The sequence below is a fragment of the Stigmatopora argus genome, chromosome 10 (assembly GCF_051989625.1).
Source record: "Stigmatopora argus isolate UIUO_Sarg chromosome 10, RoL_Sarg_1.0, whole genome shotgun sequence".
Taxonomy (NCBI): Eukaryota; Metazoa; Chordata; class Actinopteri; order Syngnathiformes; family Syngnathidae; genus Stigmatopora; species Stigmatopora argus.
Genome location: NC_135396.1, coordinates 9,524,812 through 9,546,666, shown reverse-complemented (window position 1 = coordinate 9,546,666; position 21,855 = coordinate 9,524,812). Strand labels below are relative to the sequence as shown.

At 45.6% G+C, this 21,855-nt stretch overlaps 2 protein-coding genes across 6 annotated transcripts in view; both read left to right on the top strand.

The window, feature by feature from the left end:
• Positions 1-11,365, top strand: part of sptbn4b (spectrin, beta, non-erythrocytic 4b) — a 31,265-nt gene extending 19,900 nt beyond the window's left edge. For 4 of the 5 annotated variants that reach the window (XM_077612132.1, XM_077612134.1, XM_077612136.1 and 1 more), the window contains 19 exons: positions 178-441; positions 552-776; positions 932-1,021; positions 1,556-1,834; positions 1,956-2,086; positions 2,718-2,922; positions 3,003-3,248; positions 3,377-3,511; positions 4,140-4,384; positions 4,453-4,591; positions 4,788-4,872; positions 4,990-5,186; positions 5,551-5,880; positions 6,049-6,554; positions 6,669-6,729; positions 7,130-7,386; positions 7,941-8,111; positions 9,177-9,219; positions 9,314-11,365. In XM_077612132.1, coding sequence (XP_077468258.1) covers positions 178-441; positions 552-776; positions 932-1,021; positions 1,556-1,834; positions 1,956-2,086; positions 2,718-2,922; positions 3,003-3,248; positions 3,377-3,511; positions 4,140-4,384; positions 4,453-4,591; positions 4,788-4,872; positions 4,990-5,186; positions 5,551-5,880; positions 6,049-6,554; positions 6,669-6,729; positions 7,130-7,386; positions 7,941-8,111; positions 9,177-9,219; positions 9,314-9,610 — 3,906 coding nt within the window. In that variant the 3' untranslated portion in view covers positions 9,611-11,365. The remainder of the gene's footprint in view (positions 1-177; positions 442-551; positions 777-931; positions 1,022-1,555; positions 1,835-1,955; positions 2,087-2,717; positions 2,923-3,002; positions 3,249-3,376; positions 3,512-4,139; positions 4,385-4,452; positions 4,592-4,787; positions 4,873-4,989; positions 5,187-5,550; positions 5,881-6,048; positions 6,555-6,668; positions 6,730-7,129; positions 7,387-7,940; positions 8,112-9,176; positions 9,220-9,313) is intronic. The other variant, XM_077612133.1, reaches the window with a different exon arrangement.
• A 686-nt stretch (positions 11,366-12,051) lies between these two features.
• LOC144083654 (uncharacterized) lies at positions 12,052-21,798 on the top strand. Its single transcript, XM_077611646.1, has 11 exons — positions 12,052-12,595; positions 13,163-13,443; positions 13,521-13,593; positions 14,116-14,549; positions 15,355-16,530; positions 17,422-17,433; positions 17,488-17,694; positions 18,740-19,130; positions 19,194-19,514; positions 20,365-20,701; positions 20,816-21,798. Exons 1-11 carry the CDS (start codon positions 12,226-12,228, stop codon positions 21,387-21,389), a joined length of 4,176 nt encoding a protein of 1,391 aa, XP_077467772.1. The 5' UTR covers positions 12,052-12,225; the 3' UTR covers positions 21,390-21,798.
• The last annotated feature ends 57 nt before the right edge of the window (positions 21,799-21,855 follow it).

Here is a 21,855-nt window from a genome sequence, read left to right as displayed (position 1 = left end):
GAGTACCATACTCTCTCCCTTTCATCAGCAGCCCCCTTCACACATACACGCGAAAACCCACCCGCCCTCGCACTTCTAAACGTGCATCTGTTTTGCTCTTGTCTTAATTCTAAGAATCCAATCCCATAAGGCATACTACAGTCCTTTCCATTGACGTGTGACATTGGGGTACCACAGGAGGGCCGGCACTTGATCCAGGAGAAGCCTGAGCTGAGCCCACTGGTGCGTCAGAAGCTGGAGGAGATCCGCGAATGTTGGCTGGACCTGGAGAGCACCACCCAGGCCAAGGCCCGGCAGCTCTTCCAGGCCAACAAGGCAGACCTTTTGGCTCAGAGCTACCGTAGTCTGGACCAGAGGCTGGGTCAGATGGAGGGCCAGCTGGCCTACGTGGACCGTGGTCGTGATTTGGCTAGTGTTAACAGGCAGCTTAAAAAACTGCAGGTTGGTACCACCATTTGTTTTTTTTCTTCTAATGACAACCAAGCATGTTCACCCCTCTCTACCATGGCATAGCACACCTATCAATCTGTTTTTTGTACCCGTGCCTTCAGGGCATGGAGTGCCAAATGGAGGAGTGGTACCAGGAGGTCGGTGCGCTGCAGGCTCAGGCGGCCGCCGTGCCGCAACAGACGCGAACGAAGGAGACGGTGGCCGAACAGCAGGCGGCAGTTGAGGCTCGCATGGTCCGCCTGATAGAACCTCTCAAGGAACGCAGACGCCTGCTTCTTGCCTCCAAGGAGGTGCACCAAGTGGGACGAGACCTGGAGGATGAGATGGTGAGTGTTATATTATGACTGTGTCGTGTCTGGACCTATGAACCTATGAATAATATGGCTTTAATGGGAAGATTGATCAAACTGGGAATCAGAGGGTTCCTCATCCATGTAAAACAGATTTACTATTGTGATTGATGTGTCCTTTTGTCTTGTAGTTGTGGGTGCAGGAGCGCCTCCCACTGGCCATGAGTCAGGAACATGGTTCCTCCTTGCAGTCGGTGCAGCAACTCATGAAGAAGAACCAGGTGGGCCCATCGGAATCTCCGTTTCGCGGGGTCTCGTCTTTGATGGAGGTGTGAGAGTCCTTTCTAAATTTAGAAGTTTTAATTCATTATTTTTATTTTTATACAAAATGGGTCCATCCAAATGCATTTTTCGATATATATTATTTCAAAATCTTAAAAAGATAAAACATTTAAACACAATAGCCATTTATCTCTGTTTTAATACAATAGATAACTAAATTTTTACTCAAAGATAAAATGAATGATTCCATATTTTATCATTTTATTGTATTTTACTTTTTTGGGTTTATCTCATGTCTCAATAGCAAAAAAGAATACTTCATTTCTTAATAACTTCATTATTGGTCACTAAATATCACCATAATAAATAATACCATTTAAAATGAACCTTAAAATTAGCTATTTTTTTACTGATGTTTCATTAAGAAATAAGATTTTTGCAAGGTCTTTTAAAACAGCCTAGCCCACCTGTGTGGCCTATGTGGCCTTTGTAGCTCTAAAGCTAGCCTTTCCCTTTTTCTTTTCTTTTCACAGACTCTGCAAAGGGAAATTCAGGGCCACCTCGGCCATGTGGAGGAGGTCTTGGAGCGCGCAGCCATCTTTGCCTCAGTCCGCAGCCCCGAGGCCCACGCCGTGCGGGCGGGCCACGAGCAGCTCACCCAGCTTTGGGCGCTGTTATGGACGGAGACGGAACGCCGGCAGCTGATGCTGGACGCCATGTACCAGGCGCAACAGTACTACTTTGATACGGCCGAGGTGGAAGCCTGGCTCAGCGAGCAGGAGCTGAACATGATGAACGAGGAGAAAGGAAAGGTCAGAAAGAAAACGCCCATCTTACGGCCGCCCGGTACATCCGAGACTCAACGGACCCACCCCGTTTAATGGGCCTCGTCAGAGGTTCCATTGTTAAAGCGTCACCTCGGTTCTCGTCCAGGACGAGCCGAGCACCTTGCAGTTGTTGAAGAAGCACCTGGTCCTGGAACAGACCATTGAGGACTACGCCGAAACCATCGGGCTGCTGTCTCAGCAGTGTCGTCAGCTACTGGAAATGGGACACCCTGATTGGTTAGCTCACACAAACATTAACATTTAAACTCTTCAATGACAACTTTTTTCTTTGACAAGATCAAATTTTTGAAAACCACTATAAAATGGAAAAGTCTTTCAATATTAGAACCTGAAACATTTTTGGGCTCTTGTAGAAACATTAGTAAAAAATGAAGTTAAAAAAAATAATAATAATAATAAATTAAAAAAAATAGTCTTTTGAGACTTTCAAGATTGTATAGATTTTTTTGCACCAATTGGAGAGTCTTTTGAGATTTCCTACATTAGCTGAATATGAATTATAATACTTTGCGGACCAAGTAGAAAATATTTCAAAACATTTTAGACCAACTCAACAGTTTTTAGGGATTTTAATAGGCCAACAGAATCATCTATTGACACTTATGTGCGTAATGTAACACATTTCAGAAACTGAAAAACTGGATTTGTGTAGTTTCTTTATAGTCTTTTTACATTAACAAATGGACTTTAAACTTTTAAGGCATAGAATAGCAATTAAATGATGTTCTTGAGACTTTTTAAATGACTGAAGAGACTTTGGAAACATTTAGGAAAAGCTGAAATGTGTCAAAGTGCCGTACACTTTTAAGTAAACAAGACGACGTGACCTATTCTGTTTCTGCTACAGCGAGCAGATCAGCAGGCGACAGTCACAGATGGACCGTTTGTACGTCTCGCTGAAGGACCTGGTCGAGGAGCGCAAGAGTCGCCTGGAGCAGCAGTACTGGCTTTACCAGCTCAATCGTGAGGTGGACGAGCTGGAACAGTGGATCGCCCAGCGGGAGGTGGTGGCCAGTTCGCCTGAGCTGGGACAGGACTTTGAGCACGTCAGCGTAAGTTTGCACACATCCGCCGCATTGCCCCCCTAAAGGTAAGAGAATGACACAAAACGGGAACAAATATCTTTTTCCAGTTGCTCCAGGAGAAGTTCACGGAGTTTGCGTCAGAGACGGGCAGCACGGGTCAGGAACGCGTGACGGCCGTCAACCAGATGGTGGACGAACTGATCGACTACGGCCACGCCGAGGCCGCCGTCATCGCCGAATGGAAGGACGGCGTCAACGAATCATGGGCTGAACTCCTGGAGTTGATGGAGACGCGGGCGCAGATGTTGGCTGCCTCCCATCAACTGCACAAGTTCTTCGCCGATTGCCGAGAGGTGAGGGCAATTCGCTGATCGATGTTTTTGCAAAGAAATTGAGGACAATTGAAGACACCGTGTGTAGACCGGAAGAAAAAAAAACGAGGATTAAACCCTGAAAGCAATGGTGAATGTGTCGTTTACAGGTTCTGTCACAGATCGAAGACAAACACCGCAGGTTACCGGAGGTGCGTAGTCATCAGACAAGCACGGCCAACACCGGCACGCTGCAGAGACTGCTGCACGGCTTTGAGCAGGACATCCAACTGCTGGTCACGCAGGTACAGCAAATACAGATGTCCCCGATACAGACAGGTGACCGGGCTCGATTTCCGATCGGAATCAGGGATTTTTATTTTTATTTTTATTTTTTTAAGTATTATCTCATTGGCTGCCATTTGTACACACATATAGGTATTTACACCAATGAAACAAACTTATAGAAAAAGAATATAGAATAATAGGACATTTCCAAAGATGGTCGAAAAGTCAAGAAGATCCTAATCAAAATAGCTCATTTTATCACGACCAACTTCATTTTTTTAAATATAAATTTGTGCAAAACCAAATATTTAAAAGTAATTTTTTGCAACATTATTGTGCTACACAACTGATTTGTAACGATAACTATTTTCTTTGAATATTTTTTTCCCACTTTGTTGACACCACTGCTGGACTAATAAGCCTTTTTATGGCTGTTGGAATAGCGTTGTTCAAGTTGGAGGCAAAAAAAAATAGATGTGGTTTTATTTCCCTCCTTAATACATTTCAGTGGTATCAAATCGAGACTCGGAATCGGCAGATCATCGAAATCAGACTCGCATGCAAAAATGTGTGATCGTAGCACGTAACAGTAAAAAGGGTAAGGATCTTCCGTGCCTGGATTCTTAAGGCATTGTCTCTCGTCAGGTGCGCCAGCTTCAGGAAAGTGCAGCCCAGTTGAGGACGGTTTATGCCGGTGACAAGGCGGAAGCCATCGCGTGCAGTGAACATCAGGTGCTGCAGTGCTGGAAAGAGCTGCTGGCCTACTGCGACGACTGTCGGCTGCAGATCACCACCGAGGCGGACAAACTCAGGTTCTTTGGAATGGCCCGTGATCAGCTCATGTGGATGGACTCCATTCTCTGCCAGATCGACACGGGAGAGAAGCCAAGGTATTCTCATCACTTTTGTGTTTGCATTGTTAGTGTACTTAGAGATCGGCATCTTGCGGTGTGTTCAGGGACGTATCGTCCGTGGAAGTTTTGATGAACTATCACCAGAGTCTGAGGAACGAAGTGGATGCCCGCAGTCAGAATGTGGTGGAATGTATCGACGTGGGAAAGATGCTGCTGGCGGCGAGAAACCCCGCAGCTCACCAGGTCACCCCTCCATACTTGATTTACTAAGTCTTGTACACAACAGTGTTTCAGCACTCCCAAACTTTGAATCTGGAGTTCAGCATGTTTCACAGCTTGGTTTTTAATGAGAAAGCTTGGATCAGTCCCGAGCACAAAACGTCAGAAGACGACGATGCTGGCCGTGGCTGATGATAACGTTGATGATTTTTGAGCGCAGATCAAGGAAAAGCTGGACCAGGTGGTCGCTAAGCAACAGGAGCTTTCCGAGAAGTGGGACAAACACTGGGAGGCACTGCAGCAATGTAAGCACGCAATTACCCACAAGTAAAGTCTAACTAACGTAAGGCTTCTTCGTCACGACTCTCTAAATTTATTTCACGCTCTTCCACGTGGAACCATTTTGGATGTGCTCCGACCAGTGCTAGAGGTCCACCAGTTTGCTCAGGAAGCCGTAGTGGCGGAGGCGTGGCTCACGGCGCAGGAGCCGCTGGTCAGCAGCAAGGAGCTGGGAGGCAGCGTGGACGAGGTGGAGCAACTCATTCGAAGACACGAGGCCTTTCGCAAAGCCGCCGCCACCTGGGAAGAGCGCTTCAGCTCTCTCAGACGCTTGACCACGGTAATGCTCTAGTTGGGGGTCACCAATTCCAAGTGGAAGCCGGTCGACAGCTGACTTTGATTAGGGTTAATATGTGTTTTCAGCCTCGGTTGGTGTTTTTCAATCAGGGTTTTAAACTTGTTTTCACTTTTAAAAGTAAGGATTTCAAATCTGGGTTTTAAGACGGGGTCGGGGTCTTAAGTCTTGGGTGTCAAGTCAGGGCTAAAGCAATGAATACGTTTTTAATAAAGGGGATTTTAGACTGTGTCCGAAATTCACTTTGGCTTTCAAATAGAGCATTTGGGTTTGAAAGTGGAATACTTGAAATTGTTGGTTTCTACTTCTGTTAGTGGTACGTTTGAAAGTGTTTGTATTGTTTGTGCAGGTGGAAAAAGTGAAAGCCGAGCAAGGCAAACAACCAGCGACGCCTCTGCTGGGCCGTAAAGTCTTCCTGGATCCTCAGGACGCGTCGCCGGCTCCCCCTTCCAGCCTCCCGCGCCTTCCCCTCTCACCGGTCATGAGACAGACCATCTACGAGCAGAACGAGGCCAGCACGCCGCCCTCCCCCTCGCCCGCCACCCCTACGCCATCCCCCTCGGCGGTCCGACATCCCGCCCGTTCGTCCATCTTGTCCGTTGCGACGGCCGCCATGTTGGTCTCGGCTAATCAAGTGCGAGAAAGTAGCGGGAAGGCACCCGGTCACCTTCAGCCCAAGGTTAAAATTGCTGACTTCTTTTCAATTTATTTTTATTTTTGTAATTCGGGTAGTTACTGTGCTTTAATGTTAAGTTGTGCTTTAAAAAAAAGGAAGCCATTTTTCTATTATTTCAGTGGATCAAAATGCTTCTTCCATAAGCCATTAACTGCGATCACTTTTGTTCAGGTGGAAGTGGACGCCAAGCCGTCGCCGTACCTCCGCCAACCCAAAATCAAACACCTCGACGACGCCGTGACACCGCTTCTGGTAGCCAGCCGGCTGGAGAAGGCCCGGGAGAGAGGCAGGGAGATGACGACGGAGCGAGCCGAGGTGGCCGTGATGGCCGAGGTGGTCCTCCAGGAACCCGGCCGCGACCGGCTCCACGGAGGGCCCCGAGCCTCCGGGACTAACCCCGAGCCGCAGGTCCAGACTCACGGCGGGCGGCTGGAGCGGCGGCTTTCCGGCGAGCAGCTCCTCCAGGCCCGCAAGAACGAGCTCCCTCAGGAGGTGTGGCGGGAACACGCCGAGCGACGGGAGCGGCGGACTCTGGAGAGGCAGACGTCCAGCGAGCAGGAAGGACACGGAAGCCACGACGGTCGCATGAGGGAGCGAGACCGCCACCGGTCGGAGAGGCAGGAATCCAGCGAGCGCGACACCGGCAAGGAGCATTCGGACAGACGCTCGGGAGGAGGGTAAAATGTTTCCCCCGTCTTTTGATCGCCATACTAATGCGTCTCTAAAGTCGCTTGAGCTGTGGATATTTATCGGTGTTTCAGGTTTGCCTTTTTGCACTTTTTTTTCTGCAGGGAGAGAAGAACCACAATGGCGGAAATAGTGGAGCAGCTTCAGGAAAGAGAAGCAGCACAGGTTAGATATTGAGACAGTTTCTTCAAAATACAGCAATTAAAAAATAATTGTGTTCAAAATCCATCACTTTTTAGTTTAGTACTTTTTAACTGCCCCGCTACAATATACATTAAAAAAAGACTGATATATTTGCTTTAAATGTTGCCTATTCTTTGTCTGTGTAAACTTTTTTTCTTATTGAAAAAACAGTAACCACGACACACCGGTCATTTTTTTCCCTATTTTTTTGCTTATTTTCTAATAAATATAAAGTTGTTTCGCCAATTGTGGTACTAGGCTAAAGATATCTAAATTATTAGGGAATAAATTAATTATTTTGAACACTGCTGATTATTATTATTGTTCCTTTTTTTAACCTGTCCTGTTCACTGTATTAAAATATGTTGCATCCTCTCCTCAGGCTCGAGGCGAGATTTCTCGCCTGGCGAACGGCGTACCAGAGAAGTCTTCCCGTCCCGACAGGCCCCGAGCCCGGGACAGACCCAAACCGCGGCGCCGGCCACGTCCCAAAGAGTCGGGAGAGACCACGCGGCGATCCCGCTCGGCGCCAGCGCAAAGCGGCCCCGCCGCACCCCAGCCACCCACGCTCAGCGCACACCACGAGGGCTTTCTCTTCCGCAAGCTGGACATCGAGAGTCTGAAGAAGAGCACTAACAGGTGGGTCTTCGGGGTCACGATGCCCGGAAGGACATTTCTGGCAACCCTGACAGTGCAAAAAAGAAGGTTGTGGGTGTGTCTTCTACATTGCATTGAAAAGCAGTCCAAGTCGACCTTCACCTGTCAATCATCGATGACAGTATGTGTTGACATGTCTTAAGTGTGCAGCTCGGTGGTTGTAAAAATGTTCTTTTTGACAATTCTCCTGATCAATGTTCCTCCCGTTTGCCTCCACCCTCGCTGCCGCTGGCTGCTGCTGACTACTCATCACCTTTAAGGTAAGTCCTATTTAAAATACCCCTAGCTTTACCCCAAAGTGTATGTAGCCCCCCCCTGCACCTTGCACGTTTCCCCTTCCCCCGTTTGGCGTCCGTCTTGTGTCGTTCTGCAGTGTGTTTTCTCCTCCCTTGTTGGTGTTGGCCCTTCTTGCCCGCCTACTTGTAAGCTCAGGTGAGTGAGGTGTTGTTTTAGCAGCAGCTCTTCTGCACCGACATCTAACTCGTCTCCTCTCCACCCCCTCTCATCTCTTCTCCCCCTCCACCGACCCACCTCAGCAGGTCTTGGGTGAACCTGTACTGTGTGCTGAGCAAAGGCGAGTTGGGTTTCTACAAGGATGCTAAAAACACTGCCACGGCGTACAACAACGAGCCCACGCTCAACCTCGCGCACTGCCACTGTGATGTCACCAACGGATACAAGAAGAAGAAGAATGTCTTCACGCTTAAGTAAGAGCACATACTCGTCTCCGCTCGAAATTGTGACGAGTAATCCATTTTGTGTAATTGTCAGTAGACTTTTGGTCCTTTTAGTGTCGTCAGTTTTTTATTCAAATAAAAGTCTTTAAGGTCTATTTCGTTAGCCAGAAAGCATGTGTAGAGTCTTGTTTAAAAAAAAATGGATTTACAGATTCATCGATCCATCTAGAAATCTCAGACTCTTTTCAGACGTCAATTTAGAAATAAAATAGATCAAAACCAAGGGTGTTGGTTCGCGGGCTGCTTTAACGTCAACTTGATTTCACGTGGGCCAGACCATTTTAGATATAATATTTAGATTTTTTATATATAAATGGATTAAAAGAACTGGATTAAAAGCCCTGAATATTCAGTTTTTTATAGATCTAAAACAATGTTTATTTTAGCTTTTTTTATATTTTTAGATTTTACGAAATGATTTTTGGACTAAAACACTGAAAAAAAAAGATTAAAAAAATTACAATTATTGATTTAAAAGGGAGAAAATCAGGAAATTTAATATTAATCTATACTCTTCATTTTAATTTGATCCTAAAACAGAAAGTCGGCACTCACGATTTACTTTCCCGGGCCACACAAAATGATGCTGCGGGCCAGATTTGGCCCCCGGGCCATCACTTTGACACGTGTGATCTAAACTATTCCTAAAAATCTGGAGGCAAAAATGAAAACCTTTTCGATTCAGCACTTGCATGCATTTAATGGATTAAGAAGAAAAATTGATTCACTTTCTTTAAAGCCTCCTAATTTGGTCCCAAAAATTATTTTTCAACTCTTCATTTATTCTGTGTAAAACATATTTTCAAATGTAGGTTTGCCTAAAAACTCTTTGAAGACTTATCGGTTAAGCGGTTCAGAAAATGAGATGAAATGAGACTTATTTGCTTTTTAAGTCTTTGACAATTCTTTAGTATATTTGAAAAAGTTTTAAATTATTTCTGTTCCAAGTTTGTTGATCCGGACCAAACCAGTCTCAAATCTTTTACTATCATTTGCCTGAGCTAAATAACACTGTTTTTTCTACCATGCTAACAGGACAAAGGAGGGCAGTGAGTTCTTATTCCACGCTAAGGATGAGGTGAGATTTGAGTTTTTTGTTTGTTTGTTTTTTAACGCAAAAGCGTCACTTTACAGAAACTGATATCTGATTTTTTTTTTCCCGGTGGTGTCAGGAGGACTTGAAGACGTGGGTGGGCAGCATTGGCAGTAGCATCTCGGAACACGAGGAGATGGCCAAGTGGGGCCAGCCCCAAGCAACTACCTCATCCACCGACGAGGGGACGCGGCGCGACGGAAGCAAGGCCGGCTCGGAGCGCGGCGGCGAGCGATCGGACAGAGCCGAGAAAGCGGAAAAGCCGGAAAAAGACAAGGAGAGGGACAGGGGACGGGACAAAGATAGGGCGGAGCGCTCGGATCGTGGCGGTAAAGCGGAAGCCAAGCGCTCGGAAAAACCCACTAAGAAAAAGTGATGTCTTCACGCCACCCTCCTGTGCCCAAGCGCTCGGATGCAAACTGACGCAGGAGGAAAGTACGCAGAAACGACTTCTTCCTCTCCTACTGCATCGTTGCAGTAGCGCCCCCGGCTGGCCGTGCAGGGAAGTGCAGCGGGAAGACGATGGCTGCGTGCGTGTGTGCGAGATTGAGGATTCGGTAGATCGCGCTGTTCCGTGTTCGTTTTTTTTCTTGTACCAGATGAGAGGTGTGTTTGTTATACGTGCGTGCGTGTTTATCTCTAGTTTTTTTTTTTTTTTTAGACAAAGCTGAAAATCGTTAGAATTGATTTTAATTCCAAACAAAAAATGCACTGGCAACACTTGGTCATAAATCAAATAAGGTTGTATCATAAATTTGTTATTGCTTTAAAGATGGTTAACAAAAAAGGGAGTAAGTTGAAGATTTTTGCTCTACTGAGATTTAACAAGTATGTCTAAAAAATGTTTAACTTATGTAGTTGTATAATTGGTTGTAATTGGTTAAAAAGATCGAAGATTGGCCCAAAACGTCTCTAAACATGCTTGAAAAATCTAAGAAATCTTATTCATTTAAATATGTTTAGAAAAATCTGGAAATCAAAGTTGCATCGTAGTTTGACTCTTGTCGAAAATATCTTGAGCAATTTACAAACACAAAAATGTTTTTTTTTAATCTGACATTGTTTTTAACTATTTACTTACTCCCGAAATTCTCATTTTGATGGAAAGCGAATCTCGTTTTTGAATGTTTTACGTCTGTCCGTAGCGCTCAGGTTTCATCTATTGTTTGAGTGTGTGTTTGGTATGTTGAAATGTCTTCCAAATGCGCACAAGGAAAATCCACGGAAACGTCAGCAGAGTGTAGGCAAAAAGTGTGGGATGAAAGAATGGATGGATGGATGGATAAATTGATGGCACACCGGAACTGCTTCAGCGGTCACACTTTGTGACTTTGCATGTCTGATTCGATGTGAAATCACAAAAGAATGGAAAAAAAACACTTTTTTTATTGGTTCGTTTCTGGAACACAACTTTCCTCGCAATTTCTAAACCTTACATGCATTTTCATCAGTAGGCTATACACAATACTACCGAGATCCCTTCTGCCGCTTTAGCTACATGCTATTGAACTGATACGATATCACTGCTGTATGCATCTCATCTCATTTTCTGAACCGCTTTATCCTCACTAGGGTTGCGGGGGGTGCTGGAGCCTATCCCAGCTGACTTTGGGCCAGGGGCATGGGACACCCTGAATTGGTGGCCAGCCAATCGCAGGGCACAAGAAGACAAACAACCACTCACGCTCACGCTCATACCTAGGGGCAATTTAGAGTGTCCAATCAGCCTACCATGCATGTCTTTGGAATGTGGGAGGAAACCGGAGTACCCGGAGAAAACCCACGAAGGCCCGGGGAGAACATGCAAACTCCACACAGGTGGCCGTCCTGCTATATGCGTTTCATTCTTTTTTTTCCTTCTGCATTATGTATGAATGGCAGGATCAATGCAGTCATTTCAGTGCATGTCGGACACAATTGTCGAGAAATGAGAGACGGAATGAGCATAAAGCGATATCTCGTTCTGTCCGCAACCTCCAAATGGACTCCAAAGTTACACACAGCACACACACACAAAAGCAGTGTGTACAGTGTCACATGGCTGACAGCTACATGAAATATATAATAGTATTTATGTCCACTTCAGTGAGACAGCTCAGATGGAACGATGAATAAAATACGTTTTGTTCTATCAATGAAAATGTTCATTGTGTCTAACTGTGCGTCCATCTTGACAATGGTTCTTTTAAAAAGTGAAGTATTGTTCATAGGTCATCTGTAACAACAGTTTAGTTATATATAGGTGAATAAGATTAAATTAGGTACAGTTCAGTAATCTGCAGGTACAGAGAAGTAAACCGTGGTTAAGTAAAATAATTAAACAGGGTACAGATTGTTAAACTACCCTCACATTACTAAACAGTGGATACAGATGAGTAAATTGAGATTACAGACACAGATTTCTAATTTATACGGATAATGCAGATGGTGAAGTGGAAAAGGTATTTCAGGTAAAAGTAAAGTAGTATTAGATTACTCATCTATACCCACATATTAGTAAATCGTGCCTACAGATTACTCAATTGAGTATGCAGATTATGAAAAATATGTGTTGTTCCGGGCCCCCCCGTGATTTGAGATGAAATCTGATGTTTAAAGGGCATTAGCTCCCACTGTTTTCAGTTTTTGTTGTTTTGTTTGTTATTTTATTATTATTTTTTAATTTTCCTTTGGGTTTGGTATACTTTTGGTGGTAAACATTTTAAATTCAATATTTCAACAAGGGTTTTCATCAGAACTAGGTAAGTGTAGTTAGTATGTACATACGTATTTCTTTGTTTTGTTTGTCTTTTTCTCTCTTTGATTGGCTAGTGGGCGGAAATGAGTAAACCGGAAGAAGAAACGAGATAGGGAGTCTTTACAAAGATGCACAGGCCGCCATAGTCAATATTCAAGTAACATGGAGTTTAGGTAATCACAACATGTTATTGTCTGCGTTTTGGGGGTAAAATGCGTATTTAACATTCGGTTCGGGTTACAATTGGCACAAATATGGGGGCGAGGTTCGACAGCGAGATGGCGTCGGTCGTCGAACTCGCCTTCCAAACCACCATGTCAGTCTTCAGGGGCATGTGGGAGAAAGTAGCGCCGAACTCGGCGTGGGAAGACGCGGCGGTCGGCCTCAGCGGGGACCTCCGCGAGGTCGAACGCTCTCTCCTGGCGCAACTCCGGCGCATTTTCGCCGAGTTGTGTGACGAGAACGAGACGCTGAATGCCAAGGTGGAGCAGCTGGAGGACGTGGTGCAGAGGAAGGCCGGGCAGCTGGAGCAGGAGCTCCACGTCCGGGTCGGAGAGCTCGGCAAGGACATGGAGCTGCTGGAGAAGGAGCTCAAGAGCATCAGCGATGGCGCAGGAGATGGAGGCAAGGCTCGACACCACACTGGAAACATAATAACATCACATATCAACGAGATGTATGTTGGGTACAAAGTGGTGTCTGTGTGAAGAACTTGGTCTGTTGTTCCAAAATAGTAGGCTGCTGCCTTGATATACGAGTCGGTTTTTTGTTTTTTTTTCAAGCCATCATTTGACTCACGAGTGAAATTCATTCACTGACATTTTAACGCATCACAACTTTTCTTTTTAAACAAATAAACGTGCCCCAAATGGTTACCCTTGAAAAATAGGATCATTTTTGTAAATGTATTCTATGGTTACCCCAAATTCACCCCAAAAAGCAGCTCTGTATCATTTGGATAGTAATTTGTATGTTATTAGACTTTTAAGGACTACTACTAATTTTTCCAGAAAAGTGCTGCAATGTTTTTGACTCATGCATCATTCGGATGAGGAGAATAGTAAAACGTCCTCAAAATTCAAAACACCGTACCCACAGACCAATGTTGTTGACATTTAACCGATATTGAAATGTCCAGGATTTGCAACCATGCTCATTTCCTTCTTTTTACTTCTCTCTGAATCACCACAGAAATCTCGCTTGCGTCAGTCTCCGGGGATCAGATTCCCGTGAGCACAGAATCCAATCTGACTGTCGGTGACTCGGGGTCGAGACCCGAAATGGACCGGCAACTCGTCGTCCCCGCCGTGCTCGTGGTGGGAGACGGAGAATCTGCAGAAGAGGAGACGACTGAAACGACGCTCATGACACAAGTCATCCTTCAACCTGCGTCACCGCCTCAAGACGACGCTGGACCCGAATCCTCCTCGGCTAGCAACAAGGAGATGGTACTGGAACGGACACCTAAGGAGGTTTGTCATAGTTGGATTACTAACTAGTCTGAAAAATGTTCACTAGATAGCCTTGTAATGATTTTTGGTTTATTTAGCAGAGCTCAGTGGAAGAATGTTCATCAGGGAGACCAAAAAGAAAAAGAAAGCCCAGCTTCAAAGTGGAAATGGGTAAATTAACATTTTTCAACATGTCATATTGTAATGGTTTATAGTTTGGAATGTCAACTGTTTGGGTGACAAATCAAACTTAAAAATACTCATTAGCAAACTACCAAAAGGCCACATCATATGAAAAGTATTGAAATAATGCTAAATAAATAAACAACAACAAAACACAAGGAATAGCATGAAATGCAAACGCAAAGGAAATAATTCAAAGCCATTCAACAACAAAAAATCCCCAAAAAATTACCCTGGGGGAAAAAATAAACATTGACATATTACAAGTAATGTAATAGTAAAAGAAATACAAGTATTATGAAAATAAGTAGGCCAAAATAATCATTATAAAACAGGCAGCAAGTCACAATGTACAATATGTGATTCATCCAAGGGTTGCTATTAATAAACATTCAATTAAAATAAAAAACATTACCAAATAAACGTACAATGATTGTTTTTACAAGGTTGAGTCATGGCCTAACTGTCTTTTTACTACATCAAGTTGTTGGCTTTTCTCTCTCTCGTCAGCTTCTCCCAACTTAAGCGACGACGACGACCTTGACGACGGCGAAGTGGACGAAGAAGAGAGCCCCAGGAGGAAGGCGCGGCGTAACCGAAAGCGCTTCTCCTGCGAAGACTGCGACGCCGCCTTCTACTGGAAGGCCGAACTGAAAAAGCACACGGAGCTGCACAAGCTCCCCTTCCCGTGCCAGCAGTGCGGCGAGAGCTTCCCGGAGCAGTCGTCTCTGGAGGAACACGTCCTGTCCCATCGGGCGCCCTCCAAGGCCCCGCTGCCCTTCCCGTGCCCACGATGCAAGCGCTCCTTCCGGAAGGAGGAGTCGCTGCAGAACCACCTGGCGCGCCACCAGCCCTTGGCCCAGCCCAAACCTTTCAACTGCGAGCAGTGCGGCAAAAGCTTCCGCGTGGAGCGTTCTTTGGAGAACCACCTCCTTCGCCACCAGGTGAAACCCTCAGCGCACTACATTTTTTGGCCACATCCTGCCACTATGAATTTATATTTTATATTTCCAACCACAAATTGTAATAGCGGCGGCCCGGTGGCAGTGGTTAGCGTGTCAGCGGCTAGTGGTTAGCGCGTCGGCCTCACAGTTCTGATATCGAGTGTTCGATCCTAGGTGGATTCTCACGTTCCTTTGTGGAGTTTGAATGTTCTCCCCGGCCCTGCGTGGGTTTTCTCCGGGTACTCTGGTTTCCTCCCACATTCCAAAGACATGCATGATATAGGCTGATTGGACACTCTAAATTGCTCCTAGGTATGAGTGTGAACGTGAATGGTTGTTTGTCTGCTTGTGCCCTGCGATTGGCTGGTCACCAGTTCAGTCAGCTGGGATAGGCTCCAGCACCCCCGGCGACCGCAGTGAGGATAAAGCGGTTTAGAAAATGAGATGAGCCTAACATGAATGTGACCAAAATCTAATCCGTCATATTCCCTAAATGAAATTGACATTTCATTTTTGGGGGTAATTTTGTTTCATTGCTTTTTATTGAAACTGGCGACGGTTGTTTGAATACATCAAATTTTTGAGATTATATCATTCAGGGAAAGGTGTGTCCCATTGCATGGTTGCAGAAAAGTAAAATATGAAAGTGGGGTGACAGATTTATGTCCTCGCTCGTTTTTTTGCATCATTGAGTAACAAAAGTTTGTCCCTGGGTCAGCAGTAACAAATAGAGAACGCTAATGTTATTTGATAGGCAGAACGCGTTGCCATTCTGAGACCTCCTCCTTTGTCGTTTGCGATTTAGAAGTGGAAGGAGCCGCTGCAGTGCACGCTGTGCAACAAGACCTGCAAGACGGCCGTCCAACTGCGCGGCCACATGGTGGTGCACTCGGAGGAGCGGCCCTTCAGCTGCGCCACGTGCGGCAAGGAGTTCAAGAGCAAGGACACGCTGCGCTTCCACCAAATGGTGCACACCAGCGCCAAGAAGTACAAGTGCAACACCTGCGACGAGACCTTCAAGTACGCCCACTCGCTGACCGTGCACAAGCGCAAGCACACGGGCGTCACGCCCTTCGTGTGCGCCATGTGCGGGCGCTCCTACCGCACGGGAACGGCGCTCAAGCGCCACAGCGTGGTGCACACGGGCGAGAAGCCCTTCACCTGCCACGTGTGCGGCGCCCGCTTCAGCCTGAACAACAACCTGAAGCGCCACCTGCGCATCCACACGGGCGAGAAGCCCTTCTCCTGCCAGGACTGCGGGAAGAGCTTCTCCGACAACAACAAGCTGAAGTCTCACATGCTGGTGCACGGCGCCCGCAAGCCCTTCATGTGCGACCTGTGCGGGAAGACCTTCCTGTTCAACTGCCGCCTCCAGATCCACCAGAAGTACGTCCACGCCCAGGAGGACGACAAGCCCAAGGCCTTCCCGCAGCGGCCCCGCAACAAGCTGCGCGTCAAGCCCTTCAGCTGCAAGGTCTGCCTGGCCAGCTTCAGCGCGGCCTGCTCGCTCAAGCTCCACGAGAAGGGCCACAGCGAGCACAAGGAGTTTGCCTGCGCCCTGTGCGGCAAGGCCTTCCACAACAAGTACTCCTTCCGCTCGCACCAGCGCTCGCACTCGGGCGAGAAGCCCTTCGTGTGCGACGTCTGCGGCAAGGGCTTCATCCACGCCGGCAGCCTCAAGCAGCACGAGCGCATCCACACGGGCGAGAAGCCCTACAAGTGCGAGCAGTGCGGCAAGGCCTTCCGCACCGACGGCAACTTCTACCGACACCTGCGCATCCACACGGGCGAGAAGCCCTTCGAGTGCGCCTACTGCCACCGCAAGTTCCACCAGTCCAACCAGCTCAAGTCGCACCTGCAGGTGCACACGGGCCAGAAGCTCTACTCGTGCAAGAGCTGCGGGGACGGCTTCTCCGACTCCAGGCAGCTGAAGAAGCACAGCTGCAACGGAACAATCGTCTCGGTTTTGTTGACAAACACTTGAGCGATCGCTATTGGCCGAGAACGGCACAAACAGTTCAACTGATGATGCATTATTGATTTTTTTCCTTTCTTTTTACTACCTGGGAAAACTGGTCTTATAACGACTACATTCATGAATTCATCTTCCCTATCGCCCATCCTCGTAAGGGTTGCCAGAGTCTATCCCGGCTGACTTCAGGCGAAGGGCAGACGAGTGAACCCCTACACATCAACCGGCTTAAAGACTATAAATTATTTCATCAAATCATGTGTTAATAGACCGTAAAAGTTGATTTGGCAAGTATATGTAGCTACTTATTCTTTAAACCAAGCGTAGATTACATGTAGGCAAAGGTCAAACGAGGAGGCATAGTACGTTGACCTGTATGCTAGCTTGAACAGCAAATAGAAGGATCTGTACGCCGTGTGCTAGGAAGATGGGAGAATTATTTTGAGGTATTAATGAATGATTATGAGAGTAAACAAATGATAGTTGATCCAAAATATGTCTCCAACATTGACTTTTTTTTGTGCAAACAATGAAGCGATTCATCCCGTGGCAGCAATTTTATGGCATGGTCACCGTGTATACAGTCCATTTAATGTGAGCACAAAATGATTTATGAACACAATACTGTATGCAAATTTGTCGCAATCAAATTTTAGCCACGTAACAACGCAACTAACAAACAGTCATACAATTCTTTTGTCCTCATTGGTGGAATCATGTTTTTGGACTACATCAGAAAAGCCACTTGCACATGCTAACAACTTAATTCTGATGGCTCTCATTAGGGGAAAATACTTAAACTAGTCTATTTTCATAAGCTATTTTCCCTTGATATATTTTAGTAATATTATGTTTGGCTGTTTGTATTCTAACATTCAATTTGTTGAGTTTCTTTTGCAGAGAATGTACAAGGTGAAATGTTTTATTGTGAAATCTTCGAGGTTTAATTTTGAAGGCCTCGGTTGAATTGCTTCCCTTTTCCTTGTTGGTCGAGTTTGCAAAGCGGCTTTCAATTTACTAAAGATCTTTCAAGAAAGAGAGTGCAATAAACTCGGTGTAAAAATGGCCGAAAGTTTGGCGTTTTATTCCCAAACAAAAGCCATTTTGGAGACTGCGATAAGGTGCGCGGTGGATTTGACTGCTGGCAACAAGAAGGGGGAGCTTTTAGCGAAGGTAAATTAAGTGTTTTGTTTAGGATTTGTTTCTCAGTAATGATATACACGAGGTTTCTGGTTTTCCAGAGATATTACATTTGAAGGAGATTTGATGCACTACGATAAAACGTAACTAAGATGGCGCCACGTGAGCTTTAATAGTTACCATATCAACCTGAACATACATATATTTGTGTCGTTTCGTTTAATAGTCTTTTAGTGTGAAAGGTTTGATTGTTGATATTGTGTTTTATGTTAAGAGTTTCTCAAATTCGAGTCAATATATGACTGCATGTTCGTTAGGTTATGTGTAAGCCCGTTGTGCTACTTTATTTTTATAGTGCCATCTAGAGGCTTGGATGACCACATTCTTTTTCGTAGTCATGTGTGAGCCCGCTGTGCTACTTTATTTTTATAGTGCCATCTAGAGGCTTGGATGACCACATTCTTTTTCGTAGTCATGTGTGAGCCCGCTGTGCTACTTTATTTTTATAGTGCCATCTAGAGGCTTGGATGACCACATTCTTTTTCGTATGCATATAGTAAATAGACTAATACTATCGATTAAAGATTCTCAATTTTTACGTAATATTTCACTTTCGACTGAATTTGTTTTTGAAGCCAACTTGAGAAGGTTAGTCGAAGATAGTAATGTTTTGTCTGAAAGGGCCATTTTCAGAAATATCAAATTATTTGTGCATAACTTGCCATCCTTTAATTTATATATGTATAATATAGTAAAACAAACTGCCAAAAAAATCCAAGAAAACCCCAAACGGTTATATTTGATCATTTTTATTTCAGTTCATTTATGGAAAACAACATACAAAAATTATCCAGTTTTCCAACTGACAACAATTATCTCTTGGCGGGTCTGTTGTTCGGAATTAGTTTTAAAAAAATCATATTACATAGTATTAAACTATTTATGAAAAAGTCTACTTCACTTTTTGCCCTGCACTGTTCTCAGGAAACGTTGCTTGATGCGAAATTATGAATAATGGCGCACACAGTCAACAATCCCGAATGACTAATATCAATGTTTTTATATCCTCCTACCACAGGTTGAATTTGACAAAATGGTGGGGCTGCTGGCTGATGAGGCAAGCCGAAAGATCAACAGCATTTTCCTACAACTGCTTGACTCCGCAAATAAGGAGACGCTGACGCTACGTGACAAAACGGGCGAACTGGAGCGGCAGCTCAAGTTGCTAACGGAGGACTTGGAGATCAACAGGCTTTGGAGAGAAAGCTTGATAAACGGCTGGCCCTTGGTCAACCAGGACACTGGATGCGTCTCCACTCTTCAACCTTGTGGAATATTAGTCAAATCGACCGACGAGATCCCGGAGGAAGTCGGCGAGTCTACAATAGCAGCTGACGTCAAATCGACCGACGAGAGCCCGGAGGAAGTCGGCGAGTCTACAACAGCAGCGGACGCCAAACACACCGAAGGTTTGAGAATAAATTGCCTGCCGTTGACGGCGTAAAAATCACACGTTCAACTACATCCCGCAGACGTCGCCGAGCCTGACGACACGACCGCGTCCTCGGAGGCCCGAGAGCCTCGGCCAGCTAAAGCCCAAAAGAAGATGTTTGAATGTGACGTATGCAAGAAGACCTTCGGCCGTCAGTTCTACCTCCGGAAACACTCGGAAACTCACAATGAGCTTCTCAGTTGCCGCCACTGTCCGTTGACCTTCCGCAGCAGCGTTAAACTGGAGCTCCACCTGCAGCGTCACGAGAAAAAAGCGCCCAAGTCCTTCGCCTGTCTGCAATGCAACAAGATCTTCAAGAGCAAAAAGCTCCTCGGGGCGCACCAGAAGGTCCAGAAACACGGTACGCAGCCCTTATCTTATCCGATGGTAGGGCCACGGAAATTTAAATCTAGATTATTTCAGATTGAACCTGAAAGTTTCTTGAAAAGTCAGCGTCAAGACTTCTCAATTTCGTCCAAAGACGATTTAAACATTCACCGTTGTTCAAGACTCTACGGTTCATCGAAATAATGAGCGAGATCTGTTCTTACAACTCTAGAAATTCTATTTTGTCCTAAAAGACGTGTCTAAAAATATCCAAATAATATTCAACTGGTTCCGTGAGAGATTTATATATGACACGGTGAAAAACAGCCATATTGGAGTGCCATATTCATTTTACTGCAAGTACATTAGTGCAGTCATTTTCACTTTTTTGACATGGTTAGCATTTTATAGCACCTTTAAATAAAGTAGTACCGTATTTACTTGCATATAAGCCGCCCAAATAGTTGGATTTTATAATTTTTCGCGTATAAGCCACCCCTGATTCACAATTCTCAACTCCATATTCATGGTTTTAATGGGGAGTACAAATGTGTTACCTTGAAAGGAAAATCTTGAGAAAAATCATCGCATGTGGTATTTCTGAGATACTGTATGAATCAAAAGCACATTATTCATATCATAAGGAATTAATTCATCCAGTAATGATTGTTCTCTTACTGCAAAACAGAAAATAACCAACAAATAGTAAATGTTAATTTGTCAACATTTGCTGGTGAAAAAGAGTATAGCAAGTCTTGTGCGCATATAAGCCGTACCCTTGATTCAGTCATCATTTTTTTTTAGTTACAAATATGGCTTATATGCAAGAAAATACGCTAATATATTCCTCACATCATCACTTTTTTCCCCCTATTTTTTTAAAGGCGTTTTAAATGGCAAGAGTTGCACCTGCGAAATATGCGGCACCACCTTCACGCTGCCGCAGAGCCTTAAGCGCCACATGCGCATCCACACGGGCGAGCGGCCCTTCAAGTGCCAAGTGTGCGGCGCCAGTTTCGTCCAGGACAAGCTGAAGGCTCACATGCTCGTCCACGGCGCCACCAAGCCCTTCATGTGCGACTTGTGCGGCAAGACCTTCTTGTATAACTGGCAGTTGAAGAAGCATCAGACGATGGACCACCAGGAAGGCGCAGAAGCTCCCGCCCGGACGCGGAAATCCAGGGCACAACCCAATCGCAAGGTCATCGTCGAACGTGACAGGTGATGGATGAGTGGAGTGGAAAATCTTTCAATGAAATCCGGGCGTCTCTGTTTGAAAAGTTTTCACACCCCGATTCTTGATATGGATGTACTCATTTGAACTCTCGACCCCAGGAGCATGGTGGAGGTGGTGCAGGTGGGGGCGTTCCACTGCCAGACGTGCCAGCGCGGGTTCAACTCCGAGGCGGCGCTCCAAAGACACCAGCGGATCCACACGGGCAGCGCCCCGTACTCCTGCGGCCTGTGCGGCAAGCTCTTCGTCTACAAGGCCACCTTCGACTACCACCTCCGCACGCATTCGGGCGAACGGCCGTACGCCTGCGACATGTGCGACAAGACCTTCATCGTCCGCTACGCGCTCAAGACGCATCGGCTGCAGCACACGGGCGAGAAGCCGCACGTCTGCAAGCACTGCGGCAAGGCCTTCCGGATCTACACCAACTACCTGCGACACCTCCGGATCCACACGGGCGAGAAGCCGTACGAGTGCGGGGTCTGCGGCGTCCGATTTCGCCAGCTCGCGCACGTCAAGTACCACATGCAGGTGCACACGGGCGAGCGGCCTTACACCTGCGCCAAGTGCGGGCTGGGTTTTTCCGACTCCAGGCAAATGAAGAAACACGCTTGCGCCGGGAAAGTCGCCGGCGTAGCGATTCAGGAAGATTCTTTGACGGTCGCGGACACGTAAAAATCGGCACATTTGGCCTTTGAGAAAAAGGTCAAGAATGAACTCGCTCGTCGCCATTCACGTCAAATTAATTTGAAGAGGTTTGCGATGAACGGGCACTTCCTGCAATACCAAACATGGATAAACACACGGGTGTGTATTTGTTATACTCTGCTGTGACCTACAAATAATGTAGTGGTTTACAGAGAAGTAACTTCATTCAATTTAATTCAACATCTATTCTATCTTCACTTAGGTAATGCATGGAAATGTGATGCAGTAGCAAAATGTCTATTATAAATGTGACGTGATTTAAATGTGTCAAGAAAGTCATGTGTTATGCTCATCTTAGTTATGTCATCAAATCATTTCTATTTGTTAGCCATGATTGGCTGCTATTTTTCAAATTAAAATGGAATTCAAATATGTTTATTCTGTGGAAACGCTTTTTTTTTTTTTTATCAAGGGAAGGGATTTAACTCTGAGC